Here is a 17,891-nt window from a genome sequence, read left to right as displayed (position 1 = left end):
GAGGCAGCGGAGGTTAGACCAGTCCTGGGCGTAGAGCCTGCTGCCCGCGGGGTGCTGGGGAGAGGGGTGCCCGCCCTGTCCTTCTTGGCCCTGATTCTCCAGACCCACAGGCTACATCTTTGATCTAGCAATTGCAATTCAACCCAGAAATCCAAAAGCTCTGAAAGCAAAAAACAAATTTTTTTTTCTTTCTTTGTTTTTTGAAATAGGGTCTCATTCTCTTGCCCAGGCTGGAGTGCAGTGGTTTGATCACAGCTCACTGCAGCCTTGACCTCCTGGGCTCAATAGATCCTCTTGCCTTAGCCTCCTGAATAGCTGGGACTAGAGGCATGTGCCACCTTGGTTGGCTAATTTTTTCTTTTTTATAGAGACAGGGTCTCACTATGTTGCTCAGGATGCTCTTGAACTCATGCGCTCAAGTGATCCACCCTCCTCGGGCTCCCAAAGTTCTGGGATTACAGGCATGAGCCACCACACCCAGCCTTTGTTTTAAATCAATTTGAAACAAACTCTTTTTTTCTTTTTTTTTTTGAGACGGAGTCTCGCTCTGTTGCCCAGGCTGGAGTGCAGTGGCCGCATCTCAGCTCACTGCAAGCTCCATTCTCCTGCCTCAGCCTCCTGAGTAGCTGGGACTACAGGCACCCGCCACCTCGCCCGGCTAGCTTTTTGTATTTTTTAGTAGAGACGGGGTTTCATTGTGTTAGCCAGGATGGTCTCGATCTCCTGACCTCGTGATGCACCCATCTCGGCCTCCCAAAGTGCTGGGATTACAGGCTTGAGCCACTGCGCCCGGCAACAAACTCATTTGAGGGCACATCTGCCTTGAGCTGAGGCAAACTTCCTTAGAGGGGCACCGTCCAGTTGAAATAGAATTGGAGCTACAAAGGTGAGCCATGTGTGCATTTCAACATTTCCTAGCAGCCACATCCAAGAGAGCGGCAATAAGCGGGTGAAGTTAATTTTAACGATCTAGTTTATTTGACCCAAGATTTAAAATATTATAATTACATCTGTAATCAATATAGAAATGATTTATTTTTATTTTTCTCATACTAAGTCTTTGAAATTGATGAGTAGTTTACGTTCACAACACTATTATTTTATTTTTTATTTTATTTATTTATTTATTTTTGAGATGGAGTCTCGCTCTGTCGCCCAGGCTGGAGGGCAGTGGCGCGATCTCGGCTCACTGCAAGCTCCGTCTCCCAGGTTCACGCCATTTTCCTGCCTCAGTCACCCGAGTAGCTGGGACTACAGGCGCCCGCTACCACCCCCGGCTAATTTTTTGTATTTTTAGTAGAGATGGGGTTTCACTGTGTTAGCCAGGATGGTCTCGATCTCCTGACCTCGTGATCTGCCTGCCTCGGCCTCCCAAAGTGCTGGGATTATAGGGGCCGGCCTTTATTATTTTATTTTTAAGAGACAGGGTCTCACTCTGTTGCCCAAGCTGGAGTGCAGTGGCATGGTCATAGTTCACTGCGGTGTTGAGCTCCTGGGCTCAAGGGACCCTCCTGCTTTAGCCTCCCAAGTAGCTGGCACTACAGGTGTAAGCCACCATGCCAGGCTGGGCACATTTCATTTCAGACTATCCACATTTCAAGGGCTTGAAGGTCACATGTAGCTGGTATACTGGGCAGTGTCTTAGTTTTGTGCTACTACAACAGAATACCTGAGACTGAGGAATTTATTTTTTTATTTTTTTATTTTTTTTGAGACGGAGTCTCACTCTGTCGCCCAGGCTGGAGTGCAGTGGCGCGATCTCGGCTCACTGCAAGCTCCGCCTCCCGGGTTCATGCCATTCTCCTGCCTCAGCCTCCTGAGTAGCTGGGACTACAGGCGCCTGCCACCGCACCCGGCTAATTTTTTGTATTTTTAGTAGAGACGGGGTTTCACCGTGGTCTCGATCTCCTGACCTTGTGATCCGCCTGCCTCGGCCTCCCAAAGTGCTGGGATTACAGGCGTGAGCCACCGCGCCCAGCCGACTGAGGAATTTATAAAGAAAAGAAATTCATTTGGCTCATAGTTCTGGAGGCTGGGAAGTCCAGTTCAAGGGGCTGCATCTGGCAGGGGTCTTCTTGCTGTATCATCCCACGGTGGAGGGCAGAAGGGCAAGAGAGCTAGAGAGAGAGAAGAGAAAGAAGCTAAACTCATTCCTTTATCAGGAACACGCTTTTGCAATAACAGCATGAATCCATTCATGAGGGCAGAGGCCTCAGGAAAGATTCCATCTCTCAACACTGTTGCATGGAGAATGAAGGTTCCAACATACGAACTTTAGGGCACACACTTAAACCACAGCAGAGAGTGAGGACCTAGCGTCCTTATTTATTTCACTCAGTGTGAACGTGCATCTATTTCCTTGCAGAAGTTTTCATGTTGGTTTCCTGGGCGCTGTCCCAAACCTTGCTGGGGATGTTATATGTATGCACACCACATTATCTTTCTAAAAGCCAAACAATTTTGAATTCAGAAACATACTTGGTTCCAAGGGCTTCAGTTAAGAGATTACAGATCTGTAACAATAATGAAAAGAACACCACTAAAGTGTGTATTTGATGCTCCCTATGTGCAGGTGCTAGGTTAGGGTTTCTCCACCTTTTCATGTCATCATGGCTCTTTTTTCTACCCCTGGAGTGTTTTTAGACATGTTAATCCTGAAAAATCTTTAATAAGAGGCTTATTGAGATACTATTCACGTACCATAAAATTCACCTTTTAAATGTGTACAGTTTCACAGTGGTTTTCAGTATATTCACAAAGTTGTGCAGCCATCGCTGTCTACCTCCAGAATGTTTTTGCCACCCCAAAAAGAAATCCCACGCCCATTCGCAGAAACTCCCTATTCCCCCCTCCCCAGCCTCTGGCAACCATGAATCAACTTTCTGTATCTATGGTTTGACCTACTGTGGATATTTCATATAAATGGAATCATACAATGCGTGGCCTTTTGTGTCTGGCTTCTCTCACTCAGCGTGACGTTTTCAAGGCTCATCTGTGTTGCAGCACATATCAGTACTTTATTCTTTTTTATGGATGAATAACATCACCTCCTAGGGAAGCCCCTCCTGCTCTGATGAGCTAAGAGGATGAGGATTATGGAGATGACAAACCAAAAGTAGACAGCTAGGCCAGGTGTGGTGGCTTATGCCTGTCATCCCAGCACTTGGAGAGGCCGAGGCCGGCAGATCACTTGAGGTCAGGAGTTCAAGACCAGCCTGGCCAACATGGTGAAACCTGGTCTCTACTAAAAATACAAAAATTAGCTGGGCGTGTTGGCACGCAACTGTGATCCCAGCTACTTGGGATGCTGAGGCAAGAGAATCACTTGAACCTGGGAGGCAGAGGTTGCAGTGAGCCGAGACTGCACCCCTGCACTCCAGCCTGGGCGACAGAGTGAGACTCCATCTCAAAACAAACAAACAAACAAACTAACAAACAAAAAAGGAGACACCTGGGAAACCTTGGGTGGGAGGCTGCGGGAGCTGTGGACAGACTGCACTCCATTCATCACTCATCCGCTGATGAGCCTTTGGGTGGTTTCCACGATTTGATTCTTGTGGACAGTGCTGATATTTATTTACAAGTTTTTGTTTGGAAACCTGTTTTTCATTCTCCTGGGTGTATACCTGGGAATGCTATTGCTGGGTCATGTGGTAATTCTATGTTGAACCTAATGAGGGACCACCAACTCTTTTCCACAGTGGCTGGGCCAGTTACATGCCCAATGGCCGAAGATGAGGGTTCCTCATGTACTGCCCCATGAAATTTTATTTTACTTATTTATTTTTTTGAGACAGGGTCTTGCTTTGTCACTTAGGCTGGAGTGCAGTGGTGTGATCATAGTTCACTGCAGCCTCGACCTCCCTGGGCTCAGGTGATCCTCCCAGCTCAGTCTCCCGAGTAGCTGGGACTACAGGCACACGCTACCATCATTTTTTTTGGTATTCTTTGTAGAGATGGGATTTCACTATGGTGCCTAGGCTGGTCTTGAACTCCTGAGCTCAAGTGATCCTTCTGCCTCAGCTTCCCAAAGTGCTGGGATTACAGGCGTGAGCCACTGCTTTCAGCGTTCATGAAATTTTAATACTGCAGATATACTGCAGGCTTGTGTATTGCATCGATATCGGTGCTTTATACACAAAAAGGGTAAGGATGTTTTGCTCCCCAAGAACCATTTATCTCCCCTTGGGAGCACCACTGGGAACCCAGGTTCCAGGGGAAGCTTGTCATTGTCATTACTTCTGCTAATCCTTGACAACCCCTGAAGCGGGTGCCAACCATCCTGAACAAAATCTGAGGCTCCAAGGGAGATTGAGTGACTTATCCATATGTCCCAATACGGTAACAGCATTACTTTAGTCGGGGAAATACACTGCTGTGTAGGGAATCTGGTGTATGTGCATATGTGCTACAACTAATAAATCTTGGCCCCAGGGGCTCCTGGGGGTTCCCTGGACCCCTCTTAGGGAACCGCATCCCCATCTCGTCCTCTCTCGGCCCACTTCGGAGGCTCGGTCTGCGGCTGCGCACAGCGCGCGGAAGCGCGGTCACGTGACTGTTGCGGGCCCGCCAAGATGGCGGCGTTCTGGTTGGTCTTCCTGGCGCTGTGTCTGCTGTTGCCGCTGCTGCTGCTGGGAGGATGGAAGCGCTGGCGGCGGAGGCGGGCGGCCCGGCATGTAGTAGCCGTGGTGCTGGGCGACGTGGGCCGCAGCCCCCGTATGCAGTACCACGCGCTGTCTTTGGCCATGCACGGCTTCTCGGTGACCCTCCTGGGGTTCTGCAGTGAGTGGCCAAGGGTCTGGGAGGGAGGATGCTCTCTCATCCTTTGATCCTCGGTTCTAACCGCCCTGGGGAGTCGAGGCGGAAGTGCTCCTTTTGTCGCTGCCTTTGGGCAGCTCTCCGAGATTGGACGAGCGGGTTCTGCCCAGCCTTTCCTGGGTGGATCACTAGGTATAGCCGGCGTTAATCTTGCCACGTGTCAGAAATGTGTTAAGTGAATCCATTGCGTGGTCTCACGTAATTCTCCTAGTAAGTGGAACCCAGGTGCGTGGGACTCCAGGGCTAGTGCTGGTAGCTACGTCTGTGTGCAGCTACTCTTGTCAAGCTATGTCTGAGTTGACAGGATATCTCATTCCTCATCCCTCAACGCAGAGCTCTGCAGACAAATGTTTCATTTGTTCTTCATGTCCATCTTTTACCCACAGTGTGCAGGGCAGCGGTGTCTGCTCCATCATTATTCTCCACGTTGGTATCTTGAGAGGGTAGCTCAACCCCATCTCAGGGAGAAGTGGGAACAGCACTAGTTGCCTTTAATCCCTGTTTAGAGTCTGCTAGGGTGATGGGGTAGAGTGGGACTTCCTAAGGATGGCTCTGTGGTGGGAAAATTCCACTATCCAGAGAATCTAGATTAGTTTAATTGAGCACGTACTGTTTGCCAGGCGTTGTGTTAAGTGAAGGTAGGTAAGATTCAGGCCCTCTCCCTGTGGGCTATCTAGAGGAATCTGAACAAGAATTGGCCGCATTCTCTGTTCTGGCTAGTGAGGAACAGAGAGAGATTTTGAAATATTTTACTTTCCAAAACACTCTTCGTGATTCAGCCTGAGTTGGGAGATTATCTGACTTTAGATTGCCGCTTCTGGTACATTAAAGGGATCATTCTCATTTTCAGACTCCAAACCCCATGATGAGCTCCTGCAGAACAACAGAATTCAGATCGTGGGGCTGACAGAACTTCAGAGTCTTGCAGGTAGGATGCAGTCAACTCCAGAATCCTCTGCATCCGTGGGCTGGGGGCAGGGGGTGTGTGTTTGAAAAGCCTGGCAGATTGCCAGATGCTCCTTTGGTAGTCACAGGTGTTTTCTGACTTGCAGTTGGGCCCCGAGTTTTCCAGTACGGAGTCAAAGTTGTATTTCAGGCTATGTACTTGCTGTGGAAGTTGATGTGGAGGGAGCCAGGTGACTATATCTTTCTCCAGGTGTGTATCAGCCTCTGCCTCCCTCTGTGAGAATCATGTTAACGGTTTATTTTCCAGCACAAATTAGTAATATATTGCATATTCATATGTGTGTGTTGTGTGTATAAAAGTTTAAAGATGTGAGTCTTTAAACATGCACAAATTGGTAATAAATTGCATATTCGTGTGTGTGTGTGTGTTGTGTGTACAGGTATTTAAAGACATGAGTAGGAGCCTATGGTATGTGTCTATGGCACCTATCCATGCTGTCTGTGTCATTACAGATAGTCTTACATTGTACTGACTGTGTATCTAAGTGTTTTCCATGTATTAACTCATTTAGTCCTCACAGTAACCCTAAGAAGTATTACATTTAGGTAATATAAGAACCTGTTTCTTAAGGTTGTTCTCATTTAGATGAGAAAACCTAGACCCAGAAAGGCTCTGTAAGTAGACCATCGCCATACAGCTAGGAAGTGGTGGAATCGGGATTTGAACGTAGGTAGTCAGTCTGGTTCTGTAGTATATATATATATATATATATATATATATATATATATATATATATATATACACGCACATATATGTATACACACACACACACACACACACACACACACACATATATTTTTTTGAGACAGAGTTTCGCTCTTGTCGCCCAGGCTGGAGTGCAGTGGTGTGATCTCGGCTTACTGCAACCTCCGCCTCCTGGGTTCAAGTTATTCTCATGCCTCAGCCTCCTGAGTAGCTGGGATTACAGGTGTTCACCACCACGCCCAGCTAATTTTTGTATTTTTAGTAGAGTTGGAGTGTAGCCATGTTGGCCAGGCTGGTCTTGAACTCCTGACCTCAGGTGATCTGCCCGCCTTGGCCTCCCAAAGTGCTGGGATTACAGGTGTGAGCCACCGTGCCTGGCCTATCGTTATACTTTTAACCTCTTCCCTTGATCACTTTTTTTCTTTAAAAAATTTTTCTTTCTTTTCTAGCTGAAGAATACCTTTTTTTTTTCTTTTTTCAAATCAATTTTTAACATATAGAAGCACCTTCCTCTTTTATTTATTTATTTTTATTTTTCCTGAGATGGAGTCTCTCTGTTACACAGGCTGTAGTGCAGTGGCGCGATTTTGGCTCACTGCACGCTCTGCCTCCCGTGTTCAAGTGATTTTCCTGCCTCAGCCTCCTGAGTAGCTGGGATCACAGGCACGTACCACCATGCCTGGCTAATTTTTGTAATTTTTTTTTTTTAGTAGAGATGAGTTTTCGCTATATTGGCCAGCATGGTCTTGAACTCCTGACCTCAGGTGGTCCACCTGCCTCGGCCTCCCAGAGTGCTGGAATTACAGGCATGAGCCACTGCGCCCCACACCTTCCTCTTTTAATAGGCAGCCTTGAATTCCAATATGTGAGGTACCATACTACATGTATTTAGTCTCATGTTAATGGATACTCAGATTCTTCCTGATTTTGTTTTTACTTTTACACATAGTGCAGCTCCAAGCACAGTGAGCCTATGCCTTTTGCATAAGTCCAGTTTCTTTCTTAGGATAAATTCCTAGTAATGGAATTGTGTAATCAAAGTTGATGCGTTTTAAAGATGTGTATGTTATTGGATAGCTTTAGAGTAAGGTTGGGCCAGTTTGGCCGCTGCTGAGTGGAGGGTGTGCCTTCTTCCCCATGCTCACCACCACCAGCTGTTGTTAGACTTTTTTAGAATTTGCATTCTGACAGGTGAAAAATGCCATCTCTTTCTTCTGTTTTTTGCCTCCTTGATTATTGATGATCTTGAACTTTTCAGGTTGGTTTTGTTTGTTTGGTTTTATTTGTTTGTTTGTTTGTTTTAGAGACAGAGTCTAGCTCTGTCGCCCAGGCTGGAGTGCCGTGGCACAATCATAGCTTAACTGTAGCCTCATCCTCCTGGGCTCAAGTGATCCCACCTCCTCAGCCTCCTGAGTAGTTGGGGCTACAGGCGTGTCCTACCACACCTGGCTAATTTTAAAATTTTTGTAGAGATGAGGTCTCACTGTGTTTCCTAGGCCGGTCTTGAACTCCTGGGCTCAAATGATCCTCATGCCCGGGCCTCCCAAAGTGTTGGGATTACAGGCATCAGCCACCGCACCTGGCCCATTGTGTTTCTTTTATGACTTTTTACACCTATTTTGGTGGTGGGGAAGGTCTTTCTTCTGCTTATTATCAAGAGCTCTGTAAAGGTAATAGACTCATCACCATGTGTGTTGTGACTATTTTTACTTGGTTTATTGCCGATCATGGTTTGGGTTTCGTCTTCTTCAAGTCTCTCTTTCCTAGAACCCCCCAGGTCTGCCGAGCATTGCTGTCTGCTGGTTCGTGGGCTGCCTTTGTGGAAGCAAGCTCGTCATTGACTGGCACAACTATGGCTACTCCATCATGGGTCTGGTGCATGGCCCCAGCCACCCCCTCGTTCTGCTGGCCAAGTGGTGAGAGTCTGGGAAGAGGGTAAAATACCGTCCCCCAAACCACTCAAGGATGAGTGAGAAGAAGGGCCATTGTGGGCCTCCGGAAGCTGGTTCCTTGTGTGCTCTGCAGGAGGTGGGGTGAGGCTGGTGAATCAGGCCAAATGCTGGTTCCAGGTGATAGAAACAGGCCTCAGCAAAGGACCACATTTTTTGGCCCATGAAATGGAAGTGTCTGGGGAAATGGCTGGTTTCAAGCTCAGCAGTGTCCCTGGGACCCAGCTCATGTCTGTCTCCACACTCCCTTCTGGTGGTGGTTCCCGGAGCTCTCCTAGCTCTCGTCCCCACCTAGGCTCAGTGGGGAGGGCAGCCCTTTCTGATTGGCTCATGTCAGTTACCTGCCTTCCTCTGATCTGCCTATTGAGGCCAGGGGGCAAGTGCTCCAGTAGAAGAGCTGGGTCTCAGGAGCATCCATATCCCATGGACAGAGGGTGTGTGAGAGCAGATTCCCAAATTGAAACCCAGGGCTGCTGTTGGGAGCTGGAGAAGTGGGCCACAGTTGCTGTAGCTGATGAGACAGGGAGGGAAGAAGGGCCAGTGGTAGCGGTGGGACGTGGAGCTGGGAAGGTCGTCTGCTGTACCCTGAGCCTGACTATAACATGTCTGTTATACTCTGCACAGCCAGCCTTCATGTGCACATACAGCCTCTGTGCATGTCCAGCCTCTGTGTGTACTTCCAGCCTTGGGCCACTGGCTGGCTGTGACCTTTACCCTGATGAGTTTGTTCACTGGCAGTGGTGACAGCAGCAGCAGACAGCTCAATTGAGCAAACTGAGCAAAATGCTTAATGGTGAGCACCTGCTGCATGCCAATCCTCCAGCCAAGACCTTTTTGTATTTTACCTCGTTCAATCTCCATGCACCTCAGGAGGGTGTACCTTTTACAAGTTAGGAGACTGAGGCTGAGAACGATTACGCCTCTTGCCACATAGCTAAGTGTGAGGACCAAAATGTCATCCCAGGCAACCCCATTTCCGAGCTTTCTCCGCATCTTGAGAGAGGAACAGGCCATGATACCCTGGCGGCGATATCGCTCATGCCCTGTTCCGGCTCTCCCCTGCGATCAGGGCTCAGTCTCCATTAGGAGAGAATGTGTACAGAGTTCACTGAATCCCTTTGCTCCACACTGAGAGCAAGCCGTGGCCTTACAGCCTTTGCAGTGGCAGCACAGGGTGGCTGAGACCCACTAGTGAGGCCTTTTACAGCAAGAGAGAGGATGTCCACTTTGGCAGTGATACACAGTGTCCTTTTATTGATTTTTTCAATTTGTATGTATTTATTTGAGGCAGAGTCTTGCTCTGCTGCCCAGGCTGGAGCGCAGTTTCCTTTCAAAGTGATCGTATTTAAGCCAACAAATGACACAACATAAAGAAAGGTGTATACAGCATAAAGAAAGAGCACTGGCACAGGTGGGACTCAGGGAGTACAGACTCTCCTAGCTCTGCGGCCTTTTCTCTGTTGAGGGATGTCGAGTCACGTGGTGGTGGCAGCAGAGGCCTATGGCTCTGCTGACTGCTAATCCCTCTTTTCAGGTACGAGAGGTTCTTTGGGCGCCTGTCCCACCTGAACCTGTGCGTTACCAATGCCATGCGGGAAGACCTGGCGGAGAACTGGCGCATCAGGTACCAAGGCCTGGGACTATGGTGGCCTGGGACTACGGCGGCCTGGGACTACGGTGGCCTGGGAGAGGCACAGGGCCCCTGATTGGCTGCAGTGAGAGCTGCCTTGCCTGCTGCGGCCGTGCTGGCGAGGCAGTTTGAAATACTGAGGGCCTGGGAGGTGGTCCCTGGTTTGGGAAGCCGGGGGAGGAAGGGGCAGAGTTTCTTTCCCAGCCAGCCAGGGGGTCCAGGCAGTTTTGGTCCTAGGACGTCTCTGTGCGTTCCCAAGTAATTGCAAGGCTTCTTGTCATCGTCTGAGAGTTGGATTCCCCAAGCATCCTTCTTTTCCTGGAGCCTCTGAGTCCTCTATTCCTGAGGCCTTTCTTCAGCCCTCCCAATAGCCCCGCCATGATTTCATTGCAGTGCTGTGACTGTCTACGACAAGCCGGCATCTTTCTTTAAAGAGACACCTCTGGATCTGCAGCACTGGCTCTTCATGAAGCTGGGTGGCATGTACTCTCCGTTCAGGGCCCGGTAGGTCTCCCATCCTCAGCTGCCTTCTCTCCTGCTTGCCACTGCCCTGGGCTCTCCCCTTCTCCCTGAAGACCTGGGAACCCACTCATCCAGGGTTGGCAAACTAAGGCCACAGGCCAGTCTCCTGCTTTTGTAAATCAAGTTTCACTGGGACACAGCACACTCATTCCCTTCTGAGTTGTCTGCAGCTGCCTTTGAACTACAACAGCAGAACAGAGAACCTGTGGCCCACAAAGCCTGAAGTATTTACTCTCTGGCCCTTTAAGAAATGTTTGTGGACCCCTGCGCTGTCTTACTCTCCTGCCAGTGGGTTCCCAGGCCTGTGGCAGGATCTGTGGACCTGTGTGTCCCCTGGGGTGTCTCATGGGGCTGAGAAGGGAATCTTTGTGCAGGTCCACACACCCTGAGGTGTGCCCTGGGTAAGCTGGGGTGGTGTGGGAGGGCACCCTAGCACCCTCATCTTGAGTCCAGGGGATGATAAGACAGTAAGTCCCATGGAGGAAAGGAATGAGTCAGTCTTGTTTGCTGTTGTAACCTTAGCACCCAGCAACAATATTAGAGAAAGCAAGCCCGGGCCTCAGATGGCAGGGGTGGCCTGGTACTGCTGATGCGGCCAGGCACCCCAACCTTTCGGAGCCTGCAGGCCTCACCATAGTAGAGATGCCCGTCCTGGGTCCTGGGCCTGCTCTGTGGCCTCTCACAGGCTTTTTTCCTGCTCCTTCAGCTCAGAACCTGAGGACCCAGCCACAGAGCGGTCGGCCTTCACGGAGCGGGATGCTGGGAGTGGGCTGGTGACGCGTCTCCGCGAGCGGCCGGCCCTGCTGATCAGCAGCACGAGCTGGACAGGTCTGCACGACCCCTGGGGCACTTGGGGTTGGTGTGATGGGCACCTGGCCAACCTGTGTTCTCCTCACCCCTGCCAGTCCTGCATGCCCCCACCCCACCACGGTCTCAGTGAGAAGGGGAGGGCATGTGAGCTGGAAGAGGGGTGTCTGGAAACGGGCCCTGACATTCAGTTCTCTTCTTGTAGAGGACGAAGACTTCTCCATCCTGCTGGCAGCTTTAGAAAGTAGGTGTGTGGCTGCGGTGAGGAGCTCTGGGTTTGTTGGGGGCCCCTGAGCTGTGAGCTGCTTGCCTGGCCTGCAGCATGTTCCTGTCCCGGTCCACTGGGTGGGGCAGCTTGGGGACAGCAGGGGTGGTGGAGGTGGGCCGCTATGAATCCCCATTGGGTCACTGAGTGACCAGGCTCTCAGGCCGATATGCCCTCTCCAGGAGAGTGTCTCACAGAGCCTGGTGGCCTCCCCGCCAGAGCAGTGTCCTTTCTCCGCCTGACCAGGTGACTCTGGCTATTGTTTATTTAAACATTTTTTTCTGAATGGGCGCGGTGGCTCACACCTGTAATCCTAGAACTCTGGGAGGCCGAGGCAGGCAGATCACCTGAGGTCAGGAGTTCGAGACCAACCTGGCCAACATGGCGAAACCCTGTCTCTACTAAAAATACAAAAATTAGCCAGGTATGGTGGCGGGCGCCTGTCATCCCAGCTACTCGGGAGGCTGAGGCAGGAGAATTGCTTGAATGCGGGAGGCAGAGGTTGCAGTGAGCTGAGATCGTGCCACCGCATTCCAGCCTGGGTGACAGAGCGAGACTCTGTCAGGAAAAAAAAAAAAAAAAATTCTATCAGAAATTCCATGTAGAATTGTTTCTTTTTTTAAACACAGAGTTTGAACAACTGATTCTTGATGGACACAAGCTTCCTTCTCTCGTCTGTGTGATAACAGGTACCGCCTGGGACCCTGGGTGTCTGTTTGGCTGGGGGAGGGCGGACGGGGAGGGGCACGCAGCCTTTGTCCTGCGCTTCCCATGATCTTGTCTCCTTAATCCTCACTGCAGCTCTTTGCCATAGGGTCTTATACTGCTTGGCATGGGGGAAACTGAGGCTCAGAGGGTTTCATAGCTGGGCAGGGAGCCCAGATTTGAATCTGCAGATAACAGGCTTTTACTTTCTCAGTAGTTTTCAAGCATCTCTTTGTTGTTGTTGTTACATCACTGGTGTCTTTTTTTTTTTTTTTTGAGACAGAGTCTCTGTCGCCCAGGCTGGAGTGCAATGGCGCAACCTTGGCTCACTGCAACCTCCGCCTCCCATGTTCCAGCAATTCTCCTGCCTCAGCCTCCTGAGTAGCTGGGATTACAGGCACCCTGTACCACACCCGGCTAATTTTTGTATTTTTAGTAGAGATGGGGTTTCACCATGTTGGCCAGGCTGGCCTCGAACTCCTGATGTTAGGTGATCCACCCACCTTGGCCTCCCAAAGTGCTGGAATTACAGGCACGGACCACTGTGCCCGGCCACGTCATTGGTGCCTTAACCAAGCCTCTTTTAATTTTTCAAATGGAGGCCGGGCGCGGTGGCTCAAGCCTGTAATCCCAGCACTTTGGGAGGCCGAGACGGGTGGATCACGAGGTCAGGAGATCGAGACCATCCTGGCTAACACGGTGAAACCCCGTCTCTACTAAAAAATACAAAAAACTAGCCCGGCGAGGTGGTGGACACCTGCAGTCCCAGCTACTCGGGAGGCTGAGGCAGGAGAATGGTGTAAACCTGGGAGGCGGAGCTTGCAGTGAGCTGAGATTCGGCCACTGCGCTCCAGCCCGGTCAACAGAGCGAGACTCCGTCTCAAAAAAAAAAAAAAAAAAAATTGTTCAAATGGAAGAGCCCCTGTCCCACAGTTACTGCTTCTGAGCACTTTTGAGGTGATTCAGTGAAGGAGAAAAGCAGAAGCGGTGTGGGAAGAGGCAGGGTCTGGGCCAGCTACTGGTCCTGCTCTCCTCCCTCCTCTGGCCTCTAGGCTGCCAGGAGTAGCTTGGAACCCACGCCATGTGCTCTGGGGGCTGTGGCAGGGCAGGGGGAGCCTTCGTGTCCCCTGTGCACACCACAGACAAAAGGCTGGGTCCATCTAGTGGGCGGTCAGGTGCCAGGCCAGTGCTTACCCCGCTGTGTTTGCAGCCCGAGGCAGCTGGCTGCAGGTGCAGGGCTGTGCCTCAGGGGTCAGGGTGCACACCCCTGCAGGGCTTGGGGCTCCTGGGTTGCTTCTGGAAGGACCCGGATGGGGCCTGGCTGGAGCTGCCGAGGGGTGGGGCTTCTGGGAAAGGGATCCCTCCTGGGGGGAGTCTTGGGCCTGGGGCCATGTGACAGGGACAGAGACGGGTCCATGGCAGTGTCTGCTCTTCTCTGTGAAGGCAAAGGGCCTCTGAGGGAGTATTACAGCCGCCTCATCCAGCAGAAGTGTTTCCAGCGTGTCCAGGTCTGCACACCCTGGCTGGAGGCCGAGGACTACCCCCTGCTTCTAGGTGAGAGGCCGGCAGGAGGCTCAGGAGGAGGCGGGGCCTTCAGTGGGGGAAACAGGTGGGTGGAATGGAATTTTCCTGAAAAGGTGGCTCTGGAGGCCACCTGGGGACAGGGCCTGGCCTGCTGCCGAGACCTCTGGCTGAACTCCCAGGAGGAGGCTACTTCCTGGTGTGCCAGCCCCTCCCTGCCAGGTGACCCCAGAGGCTGTTTACTAAGGGGTTTGAGGAGGCCACGTCCTTTCAGCCTGCCACGCCCTCCATTCAGTCCTCTTCCTTCCCACAGGAGGGCTGGGCCTCGGGTTGGGGCCACTGTTGCCCAGGTGTGGGAGGGCAGTGGCTTTGGGAGGTACCGGGACGATGTGTCAAACAGCGTCGCCTCTCCCAGTGAGATGGTTCTCCCTCGCCTCCGTCTCTTTCCCGTTGATTTCTCCAAGTGGGGAGTCGGCTTGGTCCTGATGTGTCTCTAGAGCCGCATCTTCCAGCCTTGAGTGAGCAGAGCAGTTGGAGGCTGAGGGCCTTTTCCTGGCAGGACTCTCTAGCTAGTCTCTTTTTTAGACAGTTTCGCTCCGTCGCCTATGCTGGAGTGCACGATCTCAGTTCATGCAACCTCCGCCTCCTGGGTTCAAGCGATTCTCCCACCTCAGCGTCCTGAGTAGATTACAGGATTACAGGAGCCCGCCACAACACCTGGCTTATTTTTGTATTTTTAGTCGAGACGGGGTTTCACCATGTTGGCCACACTGGTCTCGAACTCCTGACCTCAAGTGATTCTCCTGCCTTGGCCTCTCTAAGTGCTGGGATTCCAGGCATGACCCATCACGCCTGGCCCCGGCTAGTCTTTAGAAATGTTAAGCTATTTGGCTTCATTTTCACGGTGACAGCTGGTTTGTGGTGGGTGTGCTGTGGTTTATTATTATTATTATTATTTTGAGACGGAGTTTCGCTGTTGTAGCCCAGGCTGGAGTGCAGTGGTGCGATCTTGGCTCATCTCTACCTCCGCCTTCCCGGGTTCAAGCGATTCTCCTGCCTCAGCCTCCTGAGTAGCTGGGATTACAGGCACCTGCCACGACGCTCGGCTAATTTTGTATTTTTTTTAGTAGAGATGGGGTTTCACCATGTTGGCCAGGCTGGTCTTGAACTCCTGACCGCAGGTGATCTGCCCACCTTGGCCTCCCAAAATGCTGGGATTACAGGTGGGAGGTGAACCTGGGAGGTGGAGGTTGCAGTGAGCCAAGATTGTGCCACTGCACTCCAGCCTGGGTGACAGAGTGAGACTGTCTCAAAACAAAACAAAACAACAACAACAACAAAACCAAATTGTGGTTACGTAGAAAAAGTGTCAACTTACATTTTCAGATGTCCCAGCCAGGCCATGTGGCTGCTTGGCCAGCTTAAGTCACTTGTGTCTGGGGCTGTCGGGGGCCTTTTCTGATTTTCACTCCCCTTCGGGGGTGTTGCCTCACTGTGCTGGGAGGATCTGTGTTCCCAGGGCAGAGGCCAGCGCTCTGACCGCACCCCTCTTGCCTAGCAGGGTCGGCAGACCTGGGTGTCTGTCTGCACACGTCCTCCAGTGGCCTGGACCTGCCCATGAAGGTGGTGGACATGTTCGGGTGCTGTTTGCCTGTGTGTGCCGTGAACTTCAAGTGGTAGGAGCAGAACCCGAATCTTTCTGGGGCTAGCTTCGCAGATCCACCGCTGAGGGGGACGCAGTGCAGAGCGAGCTGCCCACAGTGAGGCCCTGCCCCTCGGTCAGTGCAGCACACACTGGAGCCCACTAGGAGGAGCCCTGCGGTTACTGTGGCTGGGCTTGAGCCTCACGGAAGTCGTTGCTTCCATTTAGAGCTCGTGTTACATTTAGGTTGATGCAAAAGTCATCACGGTTTTTGCCACTAAAAATGGCAATTACTTTTGCACCAACTTAATATGAAAAAAAAGCATCTTAAATACTAGAACTCCACTTGGGGCTTTTGCTCCTAGAGTAGAATTGGCGGGAATTGCCTGCAGGCTTACATGGTTTTCTTTGTTTCTCTCCCACCATGTCCCTTTTGGCCAAGCTCACATGGTGGGTTTGAATCAGCTAAATGAGTGTCATGCTCTGGCCTCACTCCACCCAGCACAGACGGGCATTTGGAAGGGCGGTGTTAGAAGAGATTCTAGAAGTAGTAGCCCCGGCGCAAGCTGAGTCCTTGGCCCCTGCTGAGGAGCCGGCCCCTGGATGGGATTCAGGGATATGCGCCCCTCGTGTGAGCTGAGCTCAGGGAAATGTGGGGATCATACCTGGTGCCCTAGAAAGGTCATCTTTTATGTGCTGAGCCAGTCCCCAGGGGGTTGCCTTTCCTTGTTCCATGGCCATGGAGTTAAGAAAAGCATGCAAAAATAATTCTTCAGTCAGTGAAGAGCATCCAGCACAGAAGGTACAAACCCTCCTTAAGGCTCCCTCCTCAAATCGGTTTGGCCATTTTGATGTGCAACCCTCCCAGGCCTTTATACCCTTCAGATGCCAAATCTCAGAACTAGCTCCCTGAAACCACACCCCCAGCCTGGCCTGAGCGTGGTGGTGGGGGGTGGTGGGAGCCCACGTGGGCACCCCAGGGTCTGGTGTCTTTTGCAGGCAGCTCTGAGGCTCCCTTGGTTTTCCCTGCAGTTTACATGAGCTGGTGAAGCATGAAGAAAATGGCCTAGTCTTTGAGGACTCCGAGGAACTGGCAGCTCAGCTGCAGGTAGCCACGTCTGCCACACGCCAGGGTGGGGAAGGTTGTGGAGACTGGCACCGAGCCACGCTCCCTGATTCCTGCTTCCCACAGCCAGGGTGGGACCATGTGGGGTCTGGCGGAAAAGCTAGGGAGGGAGCAGAGGTCACAGAGGCCGGCCTACTCTGCTGTCCCGTTTCAGTACAGTAGGCTGGGGAAAGTTAGGACACACCCCCACCTGCCCTCTGGATTTATGGAGCTGACACTCCACAAATGATGCTGGAGCCGGTGGGCTGGGCTGCAGTTCAGGAAGTGATGAGGATCAGGTAGGCGGCCAAAGGGAGCTTCTGGGACCCGCCTTGAAAGATGAGTGGAATTCTGCAGAGGTTACTTGTTTCTTGTTGCAAAAAGTAACACATCATTCTTGCCAACAGAATGATTGGCAGGATTTTCAGTAAAGGTCCAGGTCGGAAGTCATTTAGACTGGGTCCCCCAGTCTCTGTCAGAACCATGGGACTCTGCTGTGGTGTGAAAGTAGCCACAGATCATCTGTAGATGAAGGGGTGTGGCTTTGTTCCAATAAAACTTTATTTACAGACAGGCTGTGGGCTGGATTTGGCCTGCAGGCTGTAGTTTGTGCTCCTTGATTCAGACAGTTTAGCAAGGCTGAAAAGAACACTGACACCCCCTTGTTACGCACAGATGCGTGGGATTGTGTTGGCCAGAGGCCGAGAGCAGGGTGCTCCAGGGGAAGGCACAGCATGTAGAGGCTGGGAGGTGCTCCAGGGCACCAAGTGTGGGAAAGTGGGATATGTGGGGAAGTTTCCAGAAAGTGTGATGTCAAGTTGGAGGCGGAGCGCTGCTGGGGCGTGAAGGGTCTGAGTCCAAGTGAGGGAGTTAGGGACTTGGGAGGGGGTGTTGCTGGGTCAGGGACCTGGGATGGGGTGGGGACAGGCAATGAGGTAAGCTCTGCTCTTTATTTTTTCGCAGATGCTTTTCTCAAACTTCCCTGATCCTGCGGGCAAGCTAAACCAGTTCCGGAAGAACCTGCGGGAGTCGGAGCAGCTCCGATGGGATGAGAGCTGGGTGCAGACTGTGCTCCCTTTGGTTATGGACACATGACTCCTGGGCCAGAGGCTAAAACCCCAGGACCCCGGCTGCCCTCCCTACAGCTTCTTGGGAGTCTCAGGGCAAACCCTTTCAAGCAGCGCCTCCCAGTGGCCAGTAGCTGAAATGACGGCAGTGGTGACGCCTGCTGAATGAATTGGTTGGGACCCCGGAA

At 51.6% G+C, this 17,891-nt stretch overlaps 1 protein-coding gene across 2 annotated transcripts; it reads left to right on the top strand.

Annotated features, from left to right (window-relative positions):
* The first annotated feature begins 4,555 nt into the window (after positions 1-4,555).
* On the top strand, positions 4,556-17,891 carry ALG1 (ALG1 chitobiosyldiphosphodolichol beta-mannosyltransferase). Of its 2 annotated transcripts, XM_050774370.1 has the most exons (13): positions 4,556-4,782; positions 5,669-5,746; positions 5,871-5,974; positions 8,258-8,406; positions 9,974-10,063; positions 10,463-10,573; positions 11,298-11,419; positions 11,604-11,642; positions 12,293-12,352; positions 13,812-13,922; positions 15,451-15,565; positions 16,564-16,639; positions 17,600-17,891. In XM_050774370.1, exons 1-13 carry the CDS (start codon positions 4,575-4,577, stop codon positions 17,729-17,731), a joined length of 1,395 nt encoding a protein of 464 aa, XP_050630327.1. In that variant the 5' UTR covers positions 4,556-4,574; the 3' UTR covers positions 17,732-17,891. The 2 variants fall into 2 exon arrangements, with proteins under 2 accessions (XP_050630327.1, XP_050630328.1); XM_050774371.1 differs by lacking the exons at positions 16,564-16,639; positions 17,600-17,891 and adding an exon at positions 16,531-16,555.

This window comes from Macaca thibetana, chromosome 20 (genome assembly GCF_024542745.1).
Source record: "Macaca thibetana thibetana isolate TM-01 chromosome 20, ASM2454274v1, whole genome shotgun sequence".
Lineage (NCBI taxonomy): Eukaryota > Metazoa > Chordata > Mammalia > Primates > Cercopithecidae > Macaca > Macaca thibetana.
The sequence above is the reverse complement of the archived record's forward strand: the minus strand, read 5'-3'. Positions and strand labels throughout refer to the sequence as shown.

What these genes read in the sequence shown, in the direction of transcription:
- ALG1 (XM_050774370.1), top strand. Translation starts at nt 4,575, where the DNA reads ATGGCGGCGTTCTGGTTGGTCTTCCTGGCGCTGTGTCTGCTGTTGCCG. An exon ending in TCTCGTCTGTGTGATAACAG is followed by an intron (nt 12,353 to 13,811) that starts GTACCGCCTGGG and finishes TTCTCTGTGAAG; the next exon opens with GCAAAGGGCCTCTGAGGGAG. An exon ending in GGACTACCCCCTGCTTCTAG is followed by an intron (nt 13,923 to 15,450) that starts GTGAGAGGCCGG and finishes CTTGCCTAGCAG; the next exon opens with GGTCGGCAGACCTGGGTGTC.